The 25,161-nt window shown below is 42.3% G+C and overlaps 1 protein-coding gene across 1 annotated transcript; it reads right to left on the bottom strand.

Annotated features, from left to right (window-relative positions):
• Positions 1 to 458: 458 nt before the first annotated feature.
• On the bottom strand, positions 459 to 17,746 carry PWP1 (PWP1 homolog, endonuclein). The gene is made up of 15 exons (XM_056846749.1): positions 17,681 to 17,746; positions 17,230 to 17,288; positions 16,466 to 16,635; positions 13,981 to 14,066; positions 12,642 to 12,738; positions 12,275 to 12,385; positions 9,643 to 9,773; positions 7,809 to 7,882; positions 6,675 to 6,771; positions 4,957 to 5,018; positions 3,921 to 4,032; positions 2,334 to 2,424; positions 1,849 to 1,970; positions 1,205 to 1,310; positions 459 to 582 (listed from the first exon to the last, which is right to left on the bottom strand). The coding sequence occupies exons 1-15, from the start codon at positions 17,744 to 17,746 to the stop codon at positions 500 to 502; spliced, it is 1,467 nt and encodes a 488-aa protein (XP_056702727.1). The 3' UTR covers positions 459 to 499.
• Between the last annotated feature and the right edge of the window lie 7,415 nt (positions 17,747 to 25,161).

Here is a 25,161-nt window from a genome sequence, read left to right as displayed (position 1 = left end):
TATAATCTATACCTTTATCATCGTGATTGTGGGGGCCTGAATCAAATTCATCAGCTTCTTTTCTGCAATACTTTAAACTAGCCAGATCTCATGTTTAGGCTGAAGTTTGACTTGTTCTACTGAATAATGGAATCTGATATGATTGGTTATGTCAGCACCTGTCGCTCCCTCTAGAACTGTCTGACACTACAAGGGACTGGACCCTGATCAACACTGAAGACCCTCTGGAAGTTATGGGGCTTTAGCTTTCCACAACCTCTTTTGGAATTCTAAAAGGCGCCAGCTGTTTCCAGAACAGAGGAAAATCTAGGCTGAACACCCTTGAAACCGGCTACCATCCACTTGGTCAGATATGTGGCCTCGAGGAGATCAAACAATCCTTATTTTTTGTGCTGCTCATCAGGAAACTATATAGCAAATTGGAGCGAAACATGCTTCACTGTATGTACAATCTTTTATGACAGTTAAGTTGCCTCATGGTTCCATTTTAGTTTTTGAGTTATTGCTGCTGTGCAGAATTCTTTGCTTCTGTACTTGATCGGTCAACCATCAGCCTCTGTCTGCTCCCAAAAACATCATTCACTGTAATGCAAATAAATGTTCAAGTAAGTATCAGAATCAGAACAAGAAGAGAAATTCTAACCCTAAATTTCAAATATGAGCTCTGCATGCCATTCTTCAGCTGACAGACACATGACTTTTTTTGGGGAGGGGGGGAGTACAACTATTCTGGGGCCCAAAAAGTTATACTACGAGTGCTAAGCACAACAACAGTTAACACACACACATCCCCAACAAAGACCAGGTATAATCTTTTGTGAATTTTTAAAGGAAGAGCTACAGTTGGGAAAATCCTTGTGTGTGTCCAAATGCTCACAAGAGTGCTTAAATGATTCTGCCTTCACATCCCGGTCTAGCTGAAGGTTGACTCTTAGCAACATGCAACAGCCCTTCTTCAGGACAGTACAAGATAAAACATCACTCTCTTACCAAGTATAATCCTTACTGCTCCTGAAAAAAAGGTAAAGGGGCTCCACTCTTAACACTCCCCCACCCCCCCAAAAAAAGCTGTGCTGGGGATCATGGTACCTATATGGATAAAAGCCATGAAGGTGGAGTAAGGAGGGGAATCAGGTGAGGTTGAGTGAAAAAGTTGGCTGGATCCAACCAAGAATTTCATTAGGAAAAAGCATGAAAGTATCACCTGCAGAAATGGTGCTTATGTCCCAAATACGAAGACCTTGTCTCTCTCCCCCAAAAGCATAGACAAATGGTAAATCCGGACAACACGCTGCACAGAACAGGACACCCTAAGGAAAAGAAAAATTAAATTCCTTTGCTATCTTCTGCCAAACTACTTGCCATGGCCTCTCATAACAGACTCAAATCTAGTGCTTTACTTAAAATTTGAAATTAACAAAAGGCTGTGACAAAAATATTGTATGCTTAACACAGGCAGAGGCTGTATATGTATTTTCCTTTATACGTTTCCCCTCAGAATATTGTAAAGCTCCAACAGCTGTTATTGCATAAAATTTGTATACATGAAATACAGTATTTTGATGGCAAGGTGCAGTCCAGACAAAATTATATCAGTGCTTGGTACCAGTTTTGCCAATGCGGAGTCTATAATAATATTAGCTTTTGGAGTTCTGATTTTTGTGTGTGGATGTGTACCTTTGAACTTTCAGCCTATACAATGACCATTGTTTTTGCTACTGATCCATATGCTCACCTCCGCACCAATTTTTCATTTTATAAAGTTATGAGAAAGTAAAATTGCAAACTACATTGGGGTATCCTTTATGGTCCATTGATTAGGGTTGTTTGTAAAGAGTTACAAGTTACCATTTTCATGTCCCTGGAATGAACTAAACTAGGTTTGTCTCCTAATATGTCCCAAATTTTCACGTGTTTGTCAGAAGATGAAGTCACAAGACATCCTTTGATTTGGCTGCTTAACTGTAGTCCTGCAAAAGATAAACAGATGTCTAGTGAGTAACGTTATTACCAGAGAGCTCTTTAGCAGCTTATGTTTGAACTTTAGTACTACAAGGAGAGGCCAGCCCCAGAGGCCCCAAGGCATGCTCACTACGACCAGTTAAACCTTTACTAATAATTAGGATCTTTAGCAATTATGCTTCACCAGGCTACTGTGACTACACCTCTGGAATTATGAGGACAAATTTGCTTCACACTGTGGAGGAGCAAATTAACATTTGGGGCATGCACGAAGGACGGAGCACAGATGAAAGGCTGGCAATCCCCCAGTTTAAGATGGGGGGGCTGTCCATAACAAGATCCAGTATTGTAGGCAAGGACCTGAAGCTTACCAGATATTTCCTCATCGTGAGCTTTCAATGTGAAGACTGGTTTATCTGAACGAGCATCTATGGAGTACACAAATCCATCTTCTGTGCTGGCCTAGGGGAGACAGTTGGTCAACAAGGCTGAGTCCAGGGCTCTTCCCTGAGCAGTGCTATCTGGACTTCCAATTGCCAAAGACGGAGGGGCCGTGGCTCAGTAGCAGAATATCTGCTTGGCTTGCAGAAGGTCCCTGGTTCAATCCCCGGCATCTCCAGTTCAAGGGACTAGGCAAGTAGGTGATGTGAAAGACCTCTGCCTGAGACCCTGGAGAGCTGCTGCCGGTCTGAGTAGACAATACTGACTTTGATGGACGAAGGGTCTGATTCAGTCTAGGGCAGCTTCATGTGTTCAAAAGCAGCATCTGTGGCCATGGCAAGAGGCTGTCCTGGAGAGTGAGGCTTGGGCCTCCTACACACACACATTTTTGTCCATTTCCTGAGCTGTCCAAGGTACTGGCACATCAGGAAAAAAATTCCAAAATTTTCTTCTTTGGATCTTGTTTTGAGACCTCTCACACTGTTACTGATTTTCTTCAACTACAAATGCCATCAAAAACTTCAACCAGCAGAAATAAGATTTCTGGTCACAGTGGACATGGCAAACATCTATTATGATGCACCCTTAACATACCGTTTATAACGTGAGTGTGCCTTAAAATCTTCAGCTTGCCCAAATTTTCGTTGAGCAGGAAACATTCTGCCTTATGGCATTTGTTATTTATACCCCACCTTTCTCCCTGGTGGTGACCTAAAGCAGCTTAAACCATTCTATTCTCTTCCACTTCATTCTCACAGCAACCCTGTGAGGTAGGTTAGGCCCAAGGTCACTCAGTAAGCTTCCATGGCATAATGGGGATTGGAACCTGGGTTTCACAGATCCTAATCTGACACTTCAACCACTACACTAACTCTGCTGTAGCAGCTGCAATTGTAATTTTAGTCATCTGTGCACCATTCGAGCAACTGTGCTTCCCTTACGTCAAACTTGGTTTGGGGGCCCACTGCTGATCAGGCCTGCCCAGTGGCTAATGCCATCTTGTTTTATTATAATATAAAACATGAATTTTAAAGTATGTTTTGATATAGGTTATAATTAATATTTTTATAATTATGTTGTGACCCGCTCTGAGCCCAGCTTGCCGGGAATGAGGGTGGCATATAAATGCAAATAATAATAAACCTAGTAATCTACCATCTGCCTATGGTGGAAAACACAGCTGAGGACCCCTTAGGAGTACAGTTGCTGTCCCTGCCTCTACTAGCCTCAGGCACTGTCACAGGGGCAAGAGGGACGTGCGGAGCAGGAGCAGCAGCAAGGGAAGGGCGATGCCCCCAATACTGTGGTTTGCATGAAACAGAGCAATTGTGCCAAGGTAGCAAATACAGGTATTTCTGCATACACCTGTATTTGCTACCTTCTGCATACATTAATCTTAGAACAAACTAGAGGTGTTACCCCAAAGTGTCCTCAAAATAAGGAATTCTGGTTCCTTCCTGTCACTACATAGAAGTAAGCGACAACCCAAGGGGGAGGATATAAGATTAAGAACTTACTAGGAAGTGGTAAGGTGAGAAATGATTCCAAGTCACTCTTGCAACTTCTCCACTAAACCGCCAGATTCTACGACTATCCTGAGGACTTCTGCAGTCATATAAAATGGCTGATCTGGAACAATCATTTTGCTCAGGTTAGTATAGTTGAAAAAATAAAAAAACAGAGACCTAAAGGTCTCACAAATAATCTGAACAACCCCCAAGGAATGTTAGTCAATCAGACACAACAAAAAAACAAAAGAACTATTTAAAATAAAAATTTAAAGGAATGCTGTTGCATTCAACAACGCTACTCCAAGGAATAAAATTAATGGAAAAGGAACATAAACTAAAAACAGCAACACCCCCCCTCCTGCACCAGCCTAGACAGCACAAGCAATAGCTAGGATTGCTGTTGCAGAGGGCAAGAGGGGAGTGACTGTTCAAGCCAACCCAGGTAGCCACTTTCAAAACTAAAACTAAATGCCAAACAACCAGTCAATCTCAAAGAAATATCAGAAAGGGGAAAAAAAAGAAAACAGATAACTAAACTAAAACATTAAATATTAAAACAGAACTCCTCAGAGCAGCATCTACACATGGCTGGAACACTACCCAGCCCAGCCAGAAGTCCAAACCCCACGGTTAGTATAAGCTTCATACAATGAACTAAAACTTATTTAGTCATCAAATACAGAACATTTATATCTTTAAAAACTGTTTCATCTTTTTAAAAGTGCCCTCAAGTCCCTGAAAGTAATTAGGAACAGCTCATAGCTAACCCAGAAGATGCAAAGGCAAGGAAATCAGATGGATAACTATAGCAATAGTGTACTGAGGAATGCATCTCTAAATTACGTTATTACTTGAGAGGAGTTAGTCAGTGTTACTAGACAACACAGTATTAACCTTCTACCTATTATTAATATTAACCTTGACAGAGTACCTAAACTGAACCATGAAGGAATTGTCTACCATTTAGTATTCATGTATTCTTCTTACAGGTACACTTCATATGTAAAAGAATTGCAGTGATGGGGAAAAGACACTTCCTTACTTGTCATAGGAACCAGAAACCAGCGTCTGTGTTTCAAAGGGATGAAACTGCAGCGTCTGCACCTAAAAAGAACATTGAATTTGAGTGTAAATGCGTTTCAAATCTAGTTTCACAGTAAATACGATCTCTTCCTACAATTCCCAATATGTGGTGTGTTTCCACAAATACAGCATTCTGGAAACCTGCTAGCCTCAAACAAAAACAACCAGCAAATCCATTAAAGTGCAAAATATATATTGGATTAAAAAAGCTGCTGATGTAGGATGAAGAAATTGGCACTCTTGTGTATAGCTAAGAAAATGTTCATGAATTTAAATTATTATATGACAATCCTAAAGCTATCGTTCCAGTTCAGACACCCTGTGAATGGGGGCTCTGCCTGACTATCCATAGCTTACCCGGGATCTCAATCAGTTGGCTGCCGCTACCTTGCCCATTCTCAAAAGTGTAGCTAGAGATTAAACCAATGTTTGTAAACATCTGTAGAGGTATTTTGCCCCAATGTTTTACTTGAGTGGTTCTAAACCAGAAGATAGTTTTTAGTATTGCAAAAGTTGTTTCCGTGATACAAAAACCTTTCTGGTGCTAGGAGTTACTTCAAGAAAGAGAGGAAAGGGTTCCTATACTTCTAATAGCCCTGCAGAAGACAGGATTTCAGGCAGGGCAACTTGTCATGTCACACGTTTCAGAAAAAGAGAAAAGCCGCCCCTGTTTGCATTCCCTCTGCTGCATAGCTGTTAAGGGCACAACAGCCCTGTTCCCTTCCATGTGTATCAGCATACTCCACAGGCCTCCCTGTTGAATGGCCTGCAAAACAGACCAGCGATTTGAATCTGCAAATCCCCCAAACTGGTTTTCATCGATTTCCACCAATATTTGCTTTGTGGCATTCAAAGTCAATGGATTTAACATTCTCAAATCTGTTTTGGACCTACTGGAAAGAGACAATTTCATTCGGCTTATAAAATCCTTCTCAGATAGACTCTTTCCTTCCTGTTAATTCAATGGAGAAAGAAAAACTCAGGGGCTGCTAAGTACCCAAAGGGATTAAGCCCCAAATGCCTCCAAACCGCTTCAGTACACAATGTTCATACCATTTCCTTGTCCAGCTCTAGCATACAGTGTCTCTGCCTTCTGGGGCTCCATCCAAACTCCTAGCTCCAAGATAGGTAGTATTTTGGGGCTCAAAGCAGCTTAAATCATTCTCTCCTCAGCCTAACCTACCTCACAGGGTTGTTGTAAGGAGGAGAGCATGTGGAGGACACCAAGGTCAACCAACAAAATTCTATGGCAGATCCGACACTCTAACCACTCCACCACACTGCCTCTTGTAGCAGGAATACCAATCCAACCAATGAGCTAATACGGCTACCCTGGACTATAATCTTCCCTTCTGTCAGTATGCCTCCCTGGCAGGACCAGATGCTGCTCTACCAGCATCCAGCAGTTATGCCTAAGGCTACAAACTGCCAGTTATTTATTTTTTTTAAAGCCAGGCTTCTCAGCAGCTACAAGATTACAATACATTCTGCAGGTAAAGTGTAGCCTATCACTGCGCCAGGCAATGAGTCACCTTCTGAATTCTGCTCATTAGACAGCAGGGAAAAGCAAAAAAAGTAATGAGTAAAGCTGCTATACAAATTGTCTATTAAGCCAGCAGCTAGATGAGCGGTACTTTTTTTCTTTTTACGGTTTCATAGCAGAAGTTGTCAAGATACCTTGTCTGTGTGAAAAGACAGTTCTGCTGCTGGGGTGCCTGTGGCCATGTCCCAAAGAATGACCGAGTGATCAGCTGATGCACTCGCTAACACGGATCTGAAAGAAACAAGCGCGCTGGTTCACCTGACAAAAACAAGACATCTTGGGGTACTCCCCTGACCTACTGATTTGTCACAGGTAAATTCTGCCTGAGAGCCTTGGGGGCAGAAACCGAGCTTTCACACATGCCGAATAATGCACTTTCAATCCACTTTAACGATAGTTTGCAACTGGATTTTGCTGTTTCAACATGGATTGAAAGTGGATTGAAAGTGCCTTATTTGGCATGTGTGAAAGCGCCCTAGGTGACACAAACTAATGATGCCTAAAAAATAATGCAGTAGTGAGTTTAAAATTTCAACACAGAAAACCAAGCTACTTTGTGAAATAGTTCAATCATCACACACAGTCTAAAAAGGTCAACCAGGGATGCAGAAGACTAGATGCTTCCTGTAAACCAGAATCTTTGGAATTTAGATAGTATACTCATCTGTAGAGTTTTAATTAACCTGCACAGGAAGTAATGTTTTTCAAAAGGCTATCAACACCCAGATAAACAGCAAAGAAAAAGAAAATGAACTACTCACGAGGCAACAAATCAGGTTATCACCTTTGTGAAGTTTATGCAAGATCCCACAAGTGCACATTTGGCTACAGATTTGTTTCGCTGCCAGAGACCTGTATTTGGAGGCAGGAGGAAACTGATCTAGGTCAGACCTCCTTTCTGGCACTTCACCACCACTCTGACTCTTGCTCGGTGTCTCAAATGGCCACTAGACTTCCATATTAAACAAGACAATGCCCTGTGAACTGCTGTTTCCAGGTTCCTGGCAGATACCTAAGGCAAGATCAATCAGCAACAATTTTCTTAACTCTAAGAAGAAACACAAAAGGCAACTTCAAAGGTTTCAAAGAAACCAGTAATTTACATTATTTATTGTAAGCTGCCATGAATCTCTGTGAAAAGCAGGGTGTAAATCTTCTAATTTTTGCCATTATTTTCATTATCAGTGGATGATTATTCTATGTATACCTATGTCACTTTCTCTAAAAGAACACCACTGCAGCCATTCACCATTCCAAAGTTCTTTTACCGGAGTTGTTTATTCCATGAAAGGTCGAGAACTGCATCAGTATGCCCTTCACGATTATCTTGTTTCGATAAACTCTGAAAACAAAAACATTTAAAAGATACTTAATCGCTTCCATGGGTGATATAAAACATGCTTGATGAGCTGCGTAATTTGGATGCTCCGTTAACATGGCCATCAAGGAGCAGCCTAGTTATCTGCTGTCGCATTGGTCCAAAATCCAAAAAGCCAAGAACACAATCTATGTAATACTTTCATTAGGACCAACCCAAAGATGGCCTGACCTTTTTGACCCCCTTTTGAAATCTAATTCTGAAACCTAATTTTTTTTTGGGCCTATCAGCAAATCCACCATACACTGGCAGGAGGAGGTCATCTTAACACAATGACCCAGAAAGTTGCTTAGAATCTGCTTTTATGTTTGTAACATCTGACTTGGGTAATGCCGATTGCCACTTTAGGGTCAGGAAGCAATTTTCCTCCAAGACAGATTGGCCAGGGATCCTGGAGGGTGGTGACTGTTGTTTTTGCCATCTTATGGGTATGGAGTAGGGGGTCACTGGGGGGGGGGAGGTAGTTGTGAATTTCCTGCATTGTGCAGGGTTTGGACTAGATGACCCTGGAGGTCCCTTCCAACTCTGTTTCTATGATTCTGTAAGTTCTGGTGAACTCGAAAACTTGTACTCCAGTATATGACATTGGGTTGGTCCTATTAAAGGTATAACGTGGATTGTGATCTAGGAGCAGTAGCACATATTTCAAGGAATTCTATTGTTGGGTGAGGCTGCCACGGAAAGTTCTCTGATCAACTGCAGAAGCTCTAATAGCAATCTCTTGCCTCGTTTCAGAAAGACAACTGCATAATCTGTCTTTGATCTGCCTTTGCAGATTTCTCCCAACACGTTTGCAGCTTCTGCTAGCAAGAGTCTTCACAAACAGCTTTCAGAAACTGAAGCTTAACCAGCTCTATACAATTGACTTGGATTAACTGAAGTTCCCCAAAGTGATGCTGTTTTCCTCCCCTTGAACCCAGTGACTATACTGGAGACCATTTTACTAACAAGTGTGCCGGCAGCCTCTCCAGCAAAAACATTTGGATTGGCTGCATGCAGAAGTTCCCATTGGACAAGGAACTTTTGTTTTTTCCAAAGATGCTTTCCAAACCTGTTCAATCCATCTTCCCTGTTAATTCCAAGACACAGATGGACCCGCCAGTAGGTCTGGAAAACCCAGTTATCCTGATCACATGAACACATGAAGCTGCCTTTTACTGAATCGGACCCTTGATCCATCAAAGTCAGTATTGTCTACTCAGACTGGCAGCGGCTCTCCAGGGTCTCAGGCAGAGAGGTCTTTCTGTGACACCTGTAGCTACTTTGTAAGCTTTTGTAACAGCTCAGGTTTAAAGCAGCAATCTTTACCTCCCAAAATGAATAAGAAATGTTGATGAAGCTAGGAACCATATATTCTGAATTCTAACAATGTACCGCAGTAAGGAAAAACTGATGAATTATTCTGGGGAAAATGAACCAGTTTGCTACTAGCGATTTCATACTTTTAAAGAAGTTAAGAATGTTTGAATTTTAACATTTAACGTTACATGATTTTTATGGATGGGTATTGTACCCATCAAATGATGTCAGACGGATAGATAGATGTGTCTGTTCTACATCTTACTTGAAGGATACTAATACTTGACAGATACTAACTTGATGGATACTAACTAACACAGCTGATGCTTGAAAGCATTTTACCATTTGAAACTAAAAAGGACAGCCCCCTTTAGTCCTTATCCAAAAGTATCGTAGCTTAACGTTATTATAAAATGTTTTGTTACCTTCTTGCCTTTCTTTTTCTTCTTTTTCGTTTTCTTGCTTCCAAGGGAAAAGACTGGCTCTAAGCAGTCTACTATGTCAAGGTCCCAGACTTCAATAACGGGGCTCATTGTACCCACAGCTACATAATTTCCTGCAAGAGGAATGTGCCAGAGTAATTGCATAGGAGTCACAAGGCCATTCAAGTTGTTAACAATCTGATATCTGTCCTGACTTCACCTAACATATTTACATGCAATCATATGATGAACTGAAGTAGAACAGAATACCTTTTGGCTTGGTTCAGACATAACCCAAAATTAGTTTATTTAACTATGGCCATTTATGCATGGGAGGTTTTGCCTTGGGTTTGCTGCTCTCGAGCTGCACATTTTCCCCATCTGAATTCTCCAAACTCCACACAGAGTTTTAAGAATTTGGATGGGGAAAATGTGAAGCTAGAGAATGGCAAACCCAAGGCAAAACCTCCCATGCATAAAGGGCCTATGACTAACCTGGGCATCGCAGATTCAGCTCTCAATTACCCAGATCCTGGCTTGCCTCAAGAAACACTGATTTCATTGCTTTCTCTCTGCAGTCTGGGAGAGTTTTGCCAGAGGACAAGCCCGGGTTAAGCCAGGATGTCTGCATTCAGACAACACGTATAACCATAGTTAAGACTGAGGTTAATAAGCCAACTTGAGTTCCAGGTTTGATGGCCTAGCAGACATTCACATTAACCATAGTTTAATTAAACCATAGTTTTATACAACGGTTGAAGTGACCCTTTGTTTAAAATAAAAAGGCTTGCACTGAGAAAGCCATCTACTTTAAAAAATACTGTTGTTCATAAAGCTTAATACCACCATAAAAATGCAAATAAGCGTTGGAATGTAGGATAAGAACACAGAGGTAACATTATACAGCACTGTTCCTTACCATAAATGTTTGGGATACAGAAAAATATTTATTCCTTTCATTTAGAGTAGAATTTTTTTTCACCCAGGAAGCCAAACACATCTTAGCTTTACAGTAACTCCGGGAGATCAGTTAGGTTGTGAGGCAACAGCATGCACAAGCACTCGCAGCAAGCTTTCTAGCCGAGTAAGGACTCAAACCTGCACTCCTCAAATCTAAACCCAGAATTCCTGCTCTCAATATAAATAAAAAGGAAATGTACTTTTCAAGCTATCTGAAGGAACGACTGTAACTTCTCAGAATTAGTCCACTAGCTGACAAGATAAAATGGAGTTCTCGAAATGGTTTGGAATGCTATTTTGGTAACGCAGTTTCAAAATTACAACTCTGACTGGAAAATGTCAGGCTACCCATCCTTCAACAAGGTGAATCCTAGAAATATCCTATGATAACCATAGGGATGTAAAATTTTCAGAATTTAGAATTCACAAGGAGGTGGGGGAAATTACAGATTTTTTTCATAGAAAGAAAATTTTTTAGGGAAGAGTTGCAGTATATGTAATACTCACTTTCCTATTCCTAAACTTGTTTTATTGATTGGACAACCTAAAATGCATTATTTATTCTACTATTTATTCTTATTCTACTATTTGGCATATTTATGGAATTAAAGTATAAATGTCTTATTTTGTATAAGAAAAATTGCAAGTATGCCCAATACTTTGAGAAGGAGTTGCAAATTACTGCACACTATGCTACCATAGGGCACATGTCACATCTGAGACATAGGAAAAAAATGTTGTAAGTAAAAAAACAACAACTGTAGTAAACAAAAAGAAAGCACATTTTAAGGACGGAAACACTATCATACAGTCGCAACAGGAAGGGCTATCAGCATATGTGGATATTAAGCTAAAACTTAAAAAAATTGATAATACTTTAACTTGATAATATATTATTAAATACCTAGCATACTGTTGCCAAAATTATTTACAATAAAAATATTCCTGAAAATGTTCTCAAGAGTATATATAATTATCACAATATACCGTAATACTATATATTATCTTACATAATGTTTATATTACACATTTTGAGTAAAACAGTCTTTTATTTCACTCATTCCAAAATGGTTTTTCCCCCCAGTGCTCCTTGAAATTTCCCAATTTTTCCATCAAAAACTGACCTCAGATGTTTTCACACTATTCATGTTAGGTGTGAAAACCTTGCCCTAAGAAACATTTCACTCATTCTAAAAGAAAATATTCACAGGTTCCCCACCCCCCGCCCAGCGCTCCCCATGTTTTTCCATAGGAAAAACTGAAAATAGCCCTAGGAAAACTAACTTTTTCTTCTGCATTTTCACTGTTCTTTTCTGGGCCTTCATATCTCTACACGAATGAAGAGAAAGTTAAATTTTTGGCTGACTACCCTTCTGTAGTTCTGTAGCTGAAATGCTAGTAGTTCAAAGGGAATGTCACTTGGGTGTCACGCTGAGTTCTTACTCCAGCCTCAGTTTAGCTGCTCCTGTTCCCAGCATCTTACAACAGTGTTAATTTGAAACAACTGGTTCCTACAAGCCTCTGTTGTTCCTTCCCAGCATCAGAACACACCGGTGAGGAGGAAAAAAAAAACCCTGTTCAGAACAAAATCTATTTTAACAAGCTGACAAACCAAGCAACAAGCTAATTATTCCAAAAATGCCAGTTATGGAACAATAAGCAGAGATTTATTCACCTGTAGAATCATCAGGGTTAGGATCAAAATTCAGCCACTCTGTACTTAAAGGATATGCCGATAAGATGAGATCATGGTGAACATAAAAGGACTCCTCGTCATGATTATAAACTGAAAGAATGTTAAAAAAAATTCTTAAATCAGTAAAGTGTAACAGTCAACAAAGCAAACCCTTATGGCAAATACATGACACAAACACCCAAGTTTGCCCCAATGCTAACAGCATCATCAGGACGGCATGTTCAAATATGAAGACGGAGGTAATCTCAATTCAAAGTGAAATTAACAAAGGACTCAATTTATAAACCCATAGGGACTCTTACTGGCTATCCTAAGAATTTTCTTACAGCAAGAAGGGTTTACCCACCATGAACTTCCAGACTACAATGGTCTTTATCAACTCTGCCACAAACAACAAGATTGTCACTAGATTTAATCCCAAAGTCTTCATGCTCATATTGATCCTAAAGAACAAAGGAAAACACAATCAGCTGAGAGATGCAACATTTCCAGAAATTTGGAAATTGTGGGGAAAAATTCAAATATGTGAAAAACTGAGTTATCAAACTTTTTCTGCAGCTTCAACAACATAAGTTACGTTATTTGTAACTTCATTAGTAAATTCAAGCACAGTGTTTGGGATTATAACGAATTTTAAATATAAAGACCTTCATTTTCTGCAAGAGAGAATATGAGTTACAATCAATACCCAACAAATGCTACCTCAGCAGATGTATATTCGTTTTTGCCACATAACATAGGAAAAAATGGAAAGTAATACACGTAAGTGTATTTCTGGACTAGAACCTATGTTGTCAGATGCATGAGATGAGCCCTCTGTTGGCAAGGTAAGTTTATTAATTGGACAGAAACATTTCTGTACAGTCCCAATAGGACTAGCAGCATGTTTCGATATTAAGCTAAACTTTATGAACATTGAAAACACTTAACTCCTCAATAATGTATTATATACTATATAGCACATTAATTGAAGTGAAGATTAGTTGTGTGTAAACAATAAACATGTCTACAGTATCTAGACATCTAGCATCTTTTCATAAAGTCTACCACAATCTTCATATACAATCTGAATCTAGAGTCCAAGATTGAAACCTCAAGCAAGCTCTCTTTCTCAGTATAGTGACAATAAAACCTAATTAAATGTGCTGATTATAATGGGAGCTTTGTACATAAATCTAAAGCCAACAAGATGGACAATTACAAGGATTTAATCTTCCAAGGTATTCCTTTCCATTCTGTTTTTAAAACAGAACTACCACAGAGGTTGCAAAATATCTGAAAATATTTCCAACGAGCCGGAAAAGAAGTGTCTTCAAAAGAAGTTGCCACAGAACTCTGCAACTGTTTTTAGTTCCACTGATCAGGAAAACAAATAGAATATAAATATTTTAAATAAGTTAAAACAAGCCTATTCTATGCATACTCTGAAGTATGCCCCTCCAAGTTTACTGGAACTTACTGCCAAGCATGCATATGGGGTTCCAGACACACATTAGGAGACTGACCAAGCTGAGAGGACTCAATGGCCACCAATGCCATACCTTGTTCCACTGCACCAACCTAACCAACTGACAATACAGTGTCCAAACCAGGGCAATTCCCCAGGGGTGGCTGCGCCAGTCTGGCAAAGCTCATTTGAATCTGACCTCTAGCCTTGCAGAACAGAACAGTGCTTTACTACTCACCGTATTTTTAATAGTAATGTAAGGATCATTTTCATTGCTTCCATACACTGCAAGACCAGCTAAGGCCTCTCCAAGACTCTCAGTACCTGCAGAAGAAAGTTGAGCATTTCACGAGCTGAATGCACTCGATCAGCCAAAACTGCACGTGAAAACATCAGAAGCATCCATTTTCTTAGTAAAGTAAGTTTGTTCTTGGTCAAGGCACACCACTGATTAGACCAGGGGTGGGGAACCTTTTTCCTGCCAAGGGCCATTTGCACATTTATGACATCATTCAGGGGCCATACCAGGTATAGATCTCCCGGTGGGGGGGAGAGGCTAGGGTTGCCAGGTCTCCAGCCACCACCTGGAGGTTGGCAACCCCAGGGGAGGCCACACAGAGAAGGCCTGCAGGGTGCCCCCACTCCCCCATCCCAGGCGGAAGGGCAGCCAGCAGTGGGCCTGAGCAAACGAGGTGCCAGGGGGGCCTAGCCCACAGTCGATTGGCAAGGGAGGAAGGAAAACAGAGAAAGAGGAAAAGGGAGGGAGGGAGAAAGAAAAGGAGAGAGAGGGAGAAAGAAAGAAAAGGACGGAGGGAGACAAAGAAAGAGACAGAAAAAGAGGGAGAAAGAGAGGGAGAGAAAGGAGAAAGAGTGACAAAAAAAGAAAAGAGAGAAAAGCCTTCCCCCCCACACACACACACCCGCGCACGCTGGCCCTGTGCGACCGGGCCCCAGCCTCCCCTGCCCACACACACACACACACACACACCCGGCGGCGCACAGAGCCCTGCGCGACCGGGCCCCAGTCTCCATGACCTCTCCTCCCCAGAGTCCACAAAAGGGCCCCCCCGAAGCCCGATCGGCTCCTGCATGCATGCTCTGCCGCAGGGAGCCACCAGCCTTTCCCCCTCCCTCTTGCTGCTCAACAGCCGACAGTCGGCGAGAGGCGGTCCAAAGGGCGCCGCAGCGCCACTGTAAGCCAGGAACTCCCTCTGGGAGGGCCGCCCTGTGCCCCGCCTCTGCAGCAGGGCCCCGGAGCTCCCGAGGGCCACAAAAAAATGTCCTCGGGGGCCGCATACGGCCCCAGGCCTGAGGTTCCCCACCCCTGGATTAGACCAACAGCCATATCTGAGGCATGAAAGAAGCTCAGAAACAGAACAAAGAAGTGCTGACTTCAGTCACAGCTCACAGAACAAGGCATAAAGCTAGAGAATAGTAAGAACTAGTGGCTATATATTTTCCACTTTAGGATCAGGGGACAGAAGAAAGCACAACTTTTAGAAGGGAATTTCTCGGCATAAAAGGTGTTGTAGCAAAGAAAATCATGGAGATTGAAACAAAATTGTGTACACATGTAATCAATACTTAATTATTATTTTTGATGCCTCAGTTATGAAAGCTCTCACCCCACCACCTGTAATATTATTTTTCCCTTTTTCCTCTGAAGATCAAAGCAGAGGTAGGATATAACAGAGGTAGGTTTGGGGAGAACTGGTAGATGTGGTTATGGTCCACTCTCATGGCCTCACCAATCACCATATTTAGAGGTGGGGAGAATTTTCTTCCCACCAGGAACACAAGAGCACCCTGATCTTGGCAGACTTCGGAAGCTAAGCAGAGTCAGCACAGTTAGAACTTGGATGGGAGGCCACCAAGGAAGACTGGGGTTGCTGTGCAGAAGGCGGCAATGGCAAACCACTACTACTCATCATTTGCCTTGAAAACTCCCTGGCCCTGGGGCCGCCATAAGTTGGTTACAACTTGATGGCATACAATTATTATTAAGGAACACGAGAAAAACCCTATTGTACTAGACCACTAGTCTACCTTGACCAGTACCTAGTTCCCAACAGCTGCCTGCCAGATGCTTTCAGAAAGTCTCCAGGCAGTGAGTGACTGAGATTTGAAAGAAACTGTGCTGCAACCACTTTCTTTATGTTCATATTCAGTCTCTGGATGCTGGGGACTAGTGTACAGAGATCCCTTCTTAGCTTGGGGAGAGGGGGTAAAGTCTGGATCTCTTCTGGCCCAGAAAATTTCAGATATCCACTGTGTATGTCGATAGCTGAGAGATGGACAGCACGTCAAATGGCATACCCCCCACACGCATAAAACTGGCAATCCTTTCCTCTTCCCTCTATCCAAGCAGTAATCCTAGCTATTTTTTCAGTGCAACTTGAACTACTATATAAACATGGGTATAGCCAGTGAGGTGTAGTTATTAAAGCATCAGGTCAGGGGAGCACCAGGTTGGTGCTTTGCCATCAACCTCACTGGGCCAGTCACTCTTCCTACAATTAACCTACCTCACAAGGTTGGTGTGAAGATAAAATGGAGGAGAGAACTATGCATGATACCCTGAACTCCTTGAAGAGTGGTACAAAAATATAATTAAATAAAGAAGTCATTTTTCCTAAAATCTACTTTGGGCTGACACCCATGTGAAAACTTATGGAGCATTTTGGCAGTCAATAGCTGGGAACAGAGTAACAAGCTGGCGTTACCTGCATCTTCCTCATCATATTTATCCAGATCATATTCTGCCAATTCATTATCATCAAGCTTTTCAGCTTCGTCAGGATTCCCATCTTCAGGCGCAGATGCCTCCACAACATCCATGGCGTCACCAGCAGCCTCTTCATGGCAGTCATCATCACTACCATCTGTTGTTTCTCTATGGAACAGGAGGCAAAGTTTAAGCAAGCGAGTGTGGTATAATAGCTATAGGGAGCCAAGACGACACAGATTCAAATCCCCACTCTGACACACACAAGAAAAAACCTTAATGGATGATTCTGGGGCCATCACACAGGCTGCAGTTTCTATCTTCCTGGCATGAGGAAGCCTTGCATGTGCACCAAAGCGCAAACAGTTATCAGTTCCCACATTAGCTGTGTCAACTGGTCCCCCTCCCTCCACAAATGAATGCTTCAAAGCCGTTCATGAATCATGTTTTTGTTCTGTGGAACTGACATACGAGACCAGGTTACATAAAATAGCTTTAAAAAATTATTACTGAACATTGGGTTTCTATAGATTGTAAGAGTGAGTGAGAGAATGAACCCACAGATCCCAATCAGCCAGCCTTTCTTAATTTACAAAACTGAATTATTCTAATTAACATAATCGATGTGTTTACTTACATAACTTAATACAAAATACAGCATACCCCTGAGTAAACCAAGCATTAAAACAACCCTCAGCTTTACCCAAAATTAACTACATGTGGTGCACAGAATATTCATGCACCATAGCAGTCAAGACTTACTGCAATCTTTCTTTGGCCTCAGAGATCAAACGCTTCAATTCTTCCTTGTCAAGTTGGACCTGCAATGACACCCACAAAAACCCCTAAACAGTTATACTGAAACAGGAGCCAGCGTAGCATAATGGAAAGTGTCCGATTACCATCTGAGAGACCAGGGTTCAAATCCCACCCACCTACCACCGCCAAGAAGCTCTCCGGATGTTATTGATATGGTAAAATGGTTCGTGGAGGAGAAGGAGACCCAAAAGGAAAAGAGATTATTACAAATTGCTAAATCAGTGGATCTTCCATAGTCAGGGGAAGTCTACCCTGCTGTCTCATTATCGAGCAACAGATACATAGTGAAGCCACTGAGGGATAACCGTCATTCCAAATCAATGACGCCATCGGATAAGGCGACCACTGGCGGGGGAGTCTCCCGAGGACGGAGCACGAGCTCGCGAGGCCTCACCTTGTCAGGCGTTTCCTTGGCAACGCCCCTTGCAACCCAAGCCGCGCAGGTGACAGGGCAACTCATGGCTCCGGCAGGTGAGAACGATCCCTACGAGCACCGCCGCTTGTACACGTGCAAGCCTCTTCCGGGAACCCTGAACGCTCCCTTCCGCTCCGCCTTCGGTGAACCGCTCCCTGATGACGTAGCTCCGCGCAGCCTATCAGGTCTGAAGGCCGTGGGGGGGAGTGAGGTCATCAACGAGTGCCGGTCACGCGGACTGGATGACCGTAGCGGATGTAGTCTCTCCCTCACGCTGTGTTGACAGCCCGAGACAGCTGCGGCTCCTCGCACGTCATTGGTGGGGGAGAAGGAAGAGGGCGCTCGCTGATTGGGCGAGGGAGGCGCTCGCGTTTTGTCGTTGAGGCGGCCCGCGCGGCGCTCGGAGTGAAGCCCCGTGAGTCGAATGACTTCCGAGGGAGTTAGAAGCGGGCCAAAGGGATTGGGGGCCCGGGAGGGGTTCAGTGCCAACGTGAAATCTGTTCAGGTTGATTTATTAAACGTGTCCGTCCTTTCTCCCCCCCCCCTGGTAGTCTTGGCAATGATAAAAGTGTGCTGTGTGGCGGTAGTGGGGGGTGGTAACCTAGAACAACCACGAAGTTGTAACGGCTCCAGGCTGTACAAGCTGAGACTCAACTGAGGGCCTTCACGCACCTTTTACCTACTACGCATTATCGCCGTGCTCGAACTGCACGGTTTGGCCGCGCTTTCAAATTTTCCCCTCCGCGTCTTGACTTTCCCCTCGCTGTGTTTTAACTCGGCCTGCCTGCGTTTTCAGTCGCATAATCCATGACATTATGGAAGCGCGACAAGCTTCCTGTCAGACTTCAGTACCTCGTTGCATTTCAGCGATAGTAAGCTTCGCTCCAGACGTTGCAGAGAGTTTTAAAAGTTTTATTAAGAAAGCAAACGGGTCAGTAGTTCTGTACAAACTTAAGGTCAGAATACAGATGGGGAAAATACAGGCTATCTTTATAGGGGACACCCACTAGAATTGATTACACGTGCCCTGACCTGGATGGGCCAGGCTAGCCTGATCTCATCAGATCTCGGAAGCGAAGCAGGATCAGCCCTGGTTAGTATTTGGATGGGAGACCACCAAGGAAGTCCAGGATTGCTGTGCAGAGGAAGGCACTGGCAAACCACCTCTGTTAGTCTCTTTACCATGAAAACCCCAAAAACGGGTCGCCATAAGTTGGCTGCGACTTGACGGCACTTTACACACACACACAATCTTTGAAATGCAAAACATCAGGGTTCTTTCAAGCTTCTAGAGGTGCCAGGTTTCTGGCCGAATTGACACCTTGAGAACAGATAGTTGATTTACAATAGGAAGGCTTTGAAGTGGAAGTGTTAGTGCCTCCGGCCTTCGCCCCTTCCTCCCAAACTGAAGAGACTTTCCCACGAGACGGGTGGGTGGGGGAGAACACGGAGCTTGCTTATCCGGGGCCTGACTGGGTGCCCTCGCTGACACTTCCCCCCTCCCCCCTCTTAATACCCCCTTTTTAAGCCGATCTTTTGGTGAATGCCTCCCTGCGCAAAGGAAAGGGGTGCTGGTGCAAAGAGCCAGCATTGTATTGTTGCTGTAAAACATTCCGCCCTTCCCTTGAAAGAGGCAGGAGCATGATCGGATTTAGAGTGTAAATACTTTACCCTTGGAACTAGCAGAAATGGCTAAACTTACGGCATTAGTAAATCAAAAGGAGAAGAATTTGTGGGAGAATGGGAGGCATGGACAATATATATTCTCAAAATGAATTTAAATTGGGAAGTATTGAAGGCTATGTTTTGTTCTAATTCAATTGATTAAGGTGGAAATACTATTAAGATTAATGATTTAGATTTTAAGAGTTGCAACCTGATTTATATATGAAGTAGTGTATTAAATTAGAAATTACATGCAAAGGTGATAATAAAGTTATCAAAAGATAAGAGGAGGAGAGAGGGGAAGTCAATGTAAATATATGAATTAATTAGTTATATAAAATAGAGAAATATTGCTTATATCCTATAATAATCTTAATGATGGAACTACTGTAATATAAAAAACAATAAAAAATGTTATAAAAAAATTCTTTCCTTTACCCATGAATTTCTCTCTCTCGCTGTGCTAGCAGAGCCGGGGGAGGGAAGTCCTTCTCAATTTCAAAGGGCTCCAAGGCAGCCGGTTCTTGGGCTCAGGCTTGTGTGTGAAAGGTGAAATTCCCCAGACCAAACAACAGGGTTTGCTGTGGCCATTTGGAGCGCGAAGTATTAATTCCAGGGAAAGCTTCAGATGAGTGGGGCAGAGAAGCGTGTGTGCAACTTTAGGAAACGCAGCTCTGCTAAATGCAACGGAATTTTATTCCCTTTATTCCTGTGGCGGGGGGGGGGATTGGGAGGGGAGGAGGGCTACACAGCTGACTACAGAGGGGCGGAGAGATATGCAACGTTTTAAAGGTATACGCTCCTCAGGGGGAAAGGACGCTGAAACATCGTGCTATAAGCGTATGTTGAAAGCACGGACATTGAGCGCTTTCAAATCATTTCCAGGACCATAGAGTGCAATCAAAGATAAGACGTTTGTTTAAACGTTGTGTGGTCACGATATGAGAAGACGAGTCACTGGAATGATAGCTCAGTTATGAAGTAGAAGTCACAAGGAAAACAAATAGCGTTGCCAAGTCTCTCTTAGCCACCAGCGGGAGTTTTTTGGGGCGGAGCCTGAGGGGGGCAGGTTTGGGGAGGGACTTCAATTCCATAGAGTCCAATTGTCAAAGCAGTTTTCTCCAGGTGAACTGATCTCTATTGGCTGGAGATTAGTTGTAATGTAATGCCCAGATATAAGGGCTGGTATAAAATACTGTGTACTCACATGCACACACATGAAAGCTTTGGGGAAGTTGGCATCCGGGAGCCATGAACCAACAAATCATGTTCTCTGTGCCTGGTATGGCCTCACACCAGTAGAGAAAAAACTCTGAATTACCTCAAACCTTAGGAATGTGTTTTCTACTTCCTAGCTCACAAGAGCAAGCCCTCTCTCAGTGACGCCTTCGGGCAATATCTATAGGCTATGCTAATTAACGTGAAGTAGAGACCTAATGTGTATTAGTGCTTTTGTATATCAATCTGCTTGTCAGCAGCTAGGGGCCTGCCCCATCCGAATGCATAAATGATACTGAGCTTCCTTTGTTCTCTGGTAAGTAACCTTGCATCTTATCTTTGGTTATTTCACCCCAGGTCTGTGTTTAGCTAAATAAAGAACTGTTGCTTTAACCTAACCTCCTCCTTGTTGTCTATCATTGGACTCTATAAGACAACCAGGCACTTCAGTAATAGCAGGAGATCTCCAGCCACCACCTGGAGGTTGGCAACCCTAAAAATAAAGATTTGCTTCTGTGTCATGTGAAACTGAAAAGATGTTGATGAATATGGAATTCTGTGCCCTCCTAACACACTGCCACACGTTTATTATCCATAAAAACATATTTTTAATGCCAACAACTAATTAAAGGTCATATTCCAATGTTGCTCACAACAGTAATATACAATTTGCACAAAACATGGCTGTCTGACAAATGTTTTGCAGGCTAACAATATATATATATATATATATATATTATAGATATAAGTATAGAGATATCTTTCTTATTAAAGAATTTATTATGCCAGAAGTCATGCAAGGAATTTCAGAGCAGTAAACACAATAAGAACAATCACTTGTTGACAAGTTACCAAAACCATTCAAATACAGAAACAGTAGGCTATAGATAAGTATATACATACACTGTTTTTTGTTGTTTTTTGTGGTCCCTTCCAAGTTGCACTGAAGCATCGCTCACACCCCACCCTACCGGGTCCTTATTAAGACAGGTCCAAAAAATAGGATTTACCACCAGTACAAACCACCAACATAAACTCTTCCATTTGAACTGTAGATCCCTGTAAAGGAGGCACTTAACAATTGGCTAGGAGTGTGGGCAGGTCAGCGAGACTAGTATCCATCCCCAAAGCCAATATTAATTCTGATCCATAGTCCTTGGATTTTTTTTTTTAAGCAAGAGGCTGTAATTTCCATAGAGAAATTTCTTGCCTGATATGGTGAGCTTCACTTTCTAGCATCCTTCAGAGCAGTCATTTTCAAACTGTATTCTGGGGAAATTCTAGCGTTCCTTGGAAAATTACCAGGGGTTCTTCCGTAAGAAGATCAGCAATGGCAGGGAAGCTTATCCGAAAGATAGCCTGGCCACAATTTTTTACTTTCCTCTGCAATCTACAGCAGCAGGAGAGTGCTGGGTAATGTTTTAGGGCACGCTTTCAATTAATGTGAAGTGATGGTGAAGCACAGCTTGAATTTAGTGAATGCCCTAGAACATGCCCCAGAATCCTTTACCGCATCCAGGGTTCCATGACAGATCAATGTGAAGGGAATTCCCTAAAAGGTAGAAAAATGTTTTGGGGGAACCCCACACTTTTGGAGCTACAACCTCAAGGACCAGAACCCCCACCCCCTCCAAAGGGGAGCAGTGCACAGAACCAATAACCAAATCTACCCCCAACAAAAGAGAGGATGACTGGTGAATATCCTCTGGTTTCAAAATATGCATATTCATACATACAAACAATCCTTTATTTTTAAAAGCCATCAAGGTGCTACATATTATTATCCTGGTATGTTTCAAAGGTTTCCCCTCCCCCTTGTTCTTTGCTTTATTTTATTGCAAAGTCACTAAAGCAATGTGTTCACAGCAGTTGAGCTTGGGTGCTGGAATGGAAGCAGGCAGGTCTAAATCAGCTTAGGCCCAGCTTCGTACACTTCACTGCTTTGTGCTACAAGCCCATTTACAGAACACGAATGCAGCTGTTCCTTGGCTTGCCTATCAGCACAATTCTTGTAAAGCAATAATACTTTTAGATGTTACCGAGGTTTTTGCTACATAGTAGACGGGCTACACTCACCACTAGTTGCAAATCAGTTGAGCTGTACAAGGCTGAATTGGCACAAGATTTTGTTTCCTGAAGGAAGGACCTGATTTCATTGTGTTACTTCCTCCCATAAACAATTAGGAAACAGAAAGGGCATGTTCCAAACTGTGAGAAGATTTAGAATACAGATGCCCCTACTCTTCAGGAAGTCCAGGAAAAGGTCGTAGAAGATTTTAAGGGCAAAGTGGTAGGGAACAGAACAGCAGCTTTCTGTGTTAGTACACTCTTGCATTAGTATGGATCTATCCAAGGGCTTGTATTACTCAGAGGAGGTTCATGAGGTTTTTTTTTAAAAAAGCATCTGCACCAGTGGTCTTCTGCTGATGCATCGTAACACATACCTTTGCCATACGCTGAATGAGAGATGTGTGCCACCGTAATTTTCTTTGTGTTTCTTTAACTTGTAAAGTGAAGGCGAAAGACATACAAATGGAGAGGGACACAGGACCGTACCCAATAGACACAATCATGATCCTATTTTACCTGTTCTTTTACCCGCCCTTTAAACATTATTCTAGCCATGTTTTTCTGCAAGTCGTGCCGATTCCACGGGGACGACTGGCCCCTGCCCACGTGATTATGACATTAAATTTGACCCCATTTGTTTAGGTCCTGCTCAGGGGAAAGCCTCCGTGCAGCTAAGGTGACTTTTAAAAGGCCTCTTCATCTAGGTGGGAAGAACATTGAATCAAGACTGCCTGACCTTGCCAGGGAATGCTGACTTTCCTTGCATTTGCACTTTGATTTACTCCTTAAACCTAGAAACAAAGGCCGATGTGATTTCAAGGCTGCTATTGTTCCTGGGCAGCAGGTTGTGTAAACTGGTCTTCAGTGCATGAATGCAGGAAGATAGGAATGGTCTTTATGGTTTGGAGTTGTGGGAATATGAGTCATACTCAGTATGAAGTCTCCACCTTTTCCAATATACTTCATCCAGCTCAAAGACACATAGGCTTTAAATCTGACCCCTTCAATCACTTGGTAATTCACAGGCCTGTGAATTTCAGAAGTTACATGTGCCGGAGAGGTATTTTGTAGAATTGCTAACTACATCCCCTCCAAATCAAATCAATAATACCCAGATTTGTATGGCAGAGCAGGATTCATCTTTTAATGAGGACCATATATTCATATTAAATTCTTTTCTCATGCTACTAACTTCTTGCCTTTAAATCAGCACAAGTGGCACAGAGCTGGCACGTTACTTCCAGGAAAAGAGCAACTGAATTTATACTTGAAGAGCAAATCACATTAGCCCCTTTAGGTGTAACACAATTAAAAACGATAACTTGTTTGTCTCAAATGTTGCTGTGCATTTTAGTACAAAATAGATTTGCAAAATTACATTTGACAAAATACGGATCTTAATCTTGTTGGGAAGGGTTTAAAAGAGAATGGGCAAGAGGGAGACTCAGATTTAAAATATTGCAAGGAATGCTCCTAAAAAAAACAAAAACCAGTTCTAGAAAAATGACCTGAGACAGTTGGCATCCAACTGCATGACTGAACATAAGTGATTCACTTCTGGCTGCCCGCAGAGTATATTATGCTGAAATTAAACCCTTTGCTTTGACACTTCAAGATGAATTCAATACGAACAAATGTTTAAATGATATAATTCAAAAACATATCAAAACAACATTGAGATTGGACACATGAAGCTGCCTTATATTGAGTCAGACCCTTGGCTATCAAAGTCAGTATTGCCTACATGGACTGGCAGTGGCTCTCCAGGAACTCAGACATAAGTCTTTCACATCATCTACTACCTGATCCTTTTAACCGGAAATGCTAGGGCCACAGCCCCTTCCCTACAGGGGTGCATGGTATCCTCCATTTTGCTTTCAAGGAACTAGTAGAAGATAGCCAACGTTACTGGTTAATTTCCTTAATTTAGTCCACTATTACAATATCACTAAGAAGCAGTCTTACTCGAACACATTCAGTCTAAACCCTCTCCATTTGATTGATTCCCAGGATCTGCCTCCCAGTAGCAAAAAAAATCAAATGTCCTGCAAAATTCAACAATGTAATAAGTATGATGATAGCACACAGGGAGCAAAAAGAGGATGGAGACTGCAAATAAGTGAATTTGTGAGACAAGAATCCACAAAATGCAAGGGCCTACCGTAATTTCAGGCTTTGTAATAACTATCGTATGCCTAGGTACCATTCACAGATAACGCTTTATAAGGCACGTCACCTTATTATTTCAAATCTCACTCTGGCTTTGTCCTGACTTGATTGATCTCTGACAAGGGATGCCAATCAACGGACAACCAGCACAGCAGATTAGCTCGGCCAGTTAAATGATATGTTTGCACAAATTAGCAGGGTGAGAGCAATAACAGCAGAAAGCAAGAGCTGTGGAATCTGAAGCTGTTGCAAAATAATTTCTGTGCATAAATTAAGGGGGTTATGGGGGGAGGGTGGCTGCTACTGCATTGAGACACATGTTGCTATGTAGCGAGTGC

This window comes from Euleptes europaea, chromosome 3 (assembly GCF_029931775.1).
Source record: "Euleptes europaea isolate rEulEur1 chromosome 3, rEulEur1.hap1, whole genome shotgun sequence".
In the NCBI taxonomy this organism is placed as follows: domain Eukaryota; kingdom Metazoa; phylum Chordata; class Lepidosauria; order Squamata; family Sphaerodactylidae; genus Euleptes; species Euleptes europaea.
The sequence above is the reverse complement of the archived record's forward strand: the minus strand, read 5'-3'. Positions and strand labels throughout refer to the sequence as shown.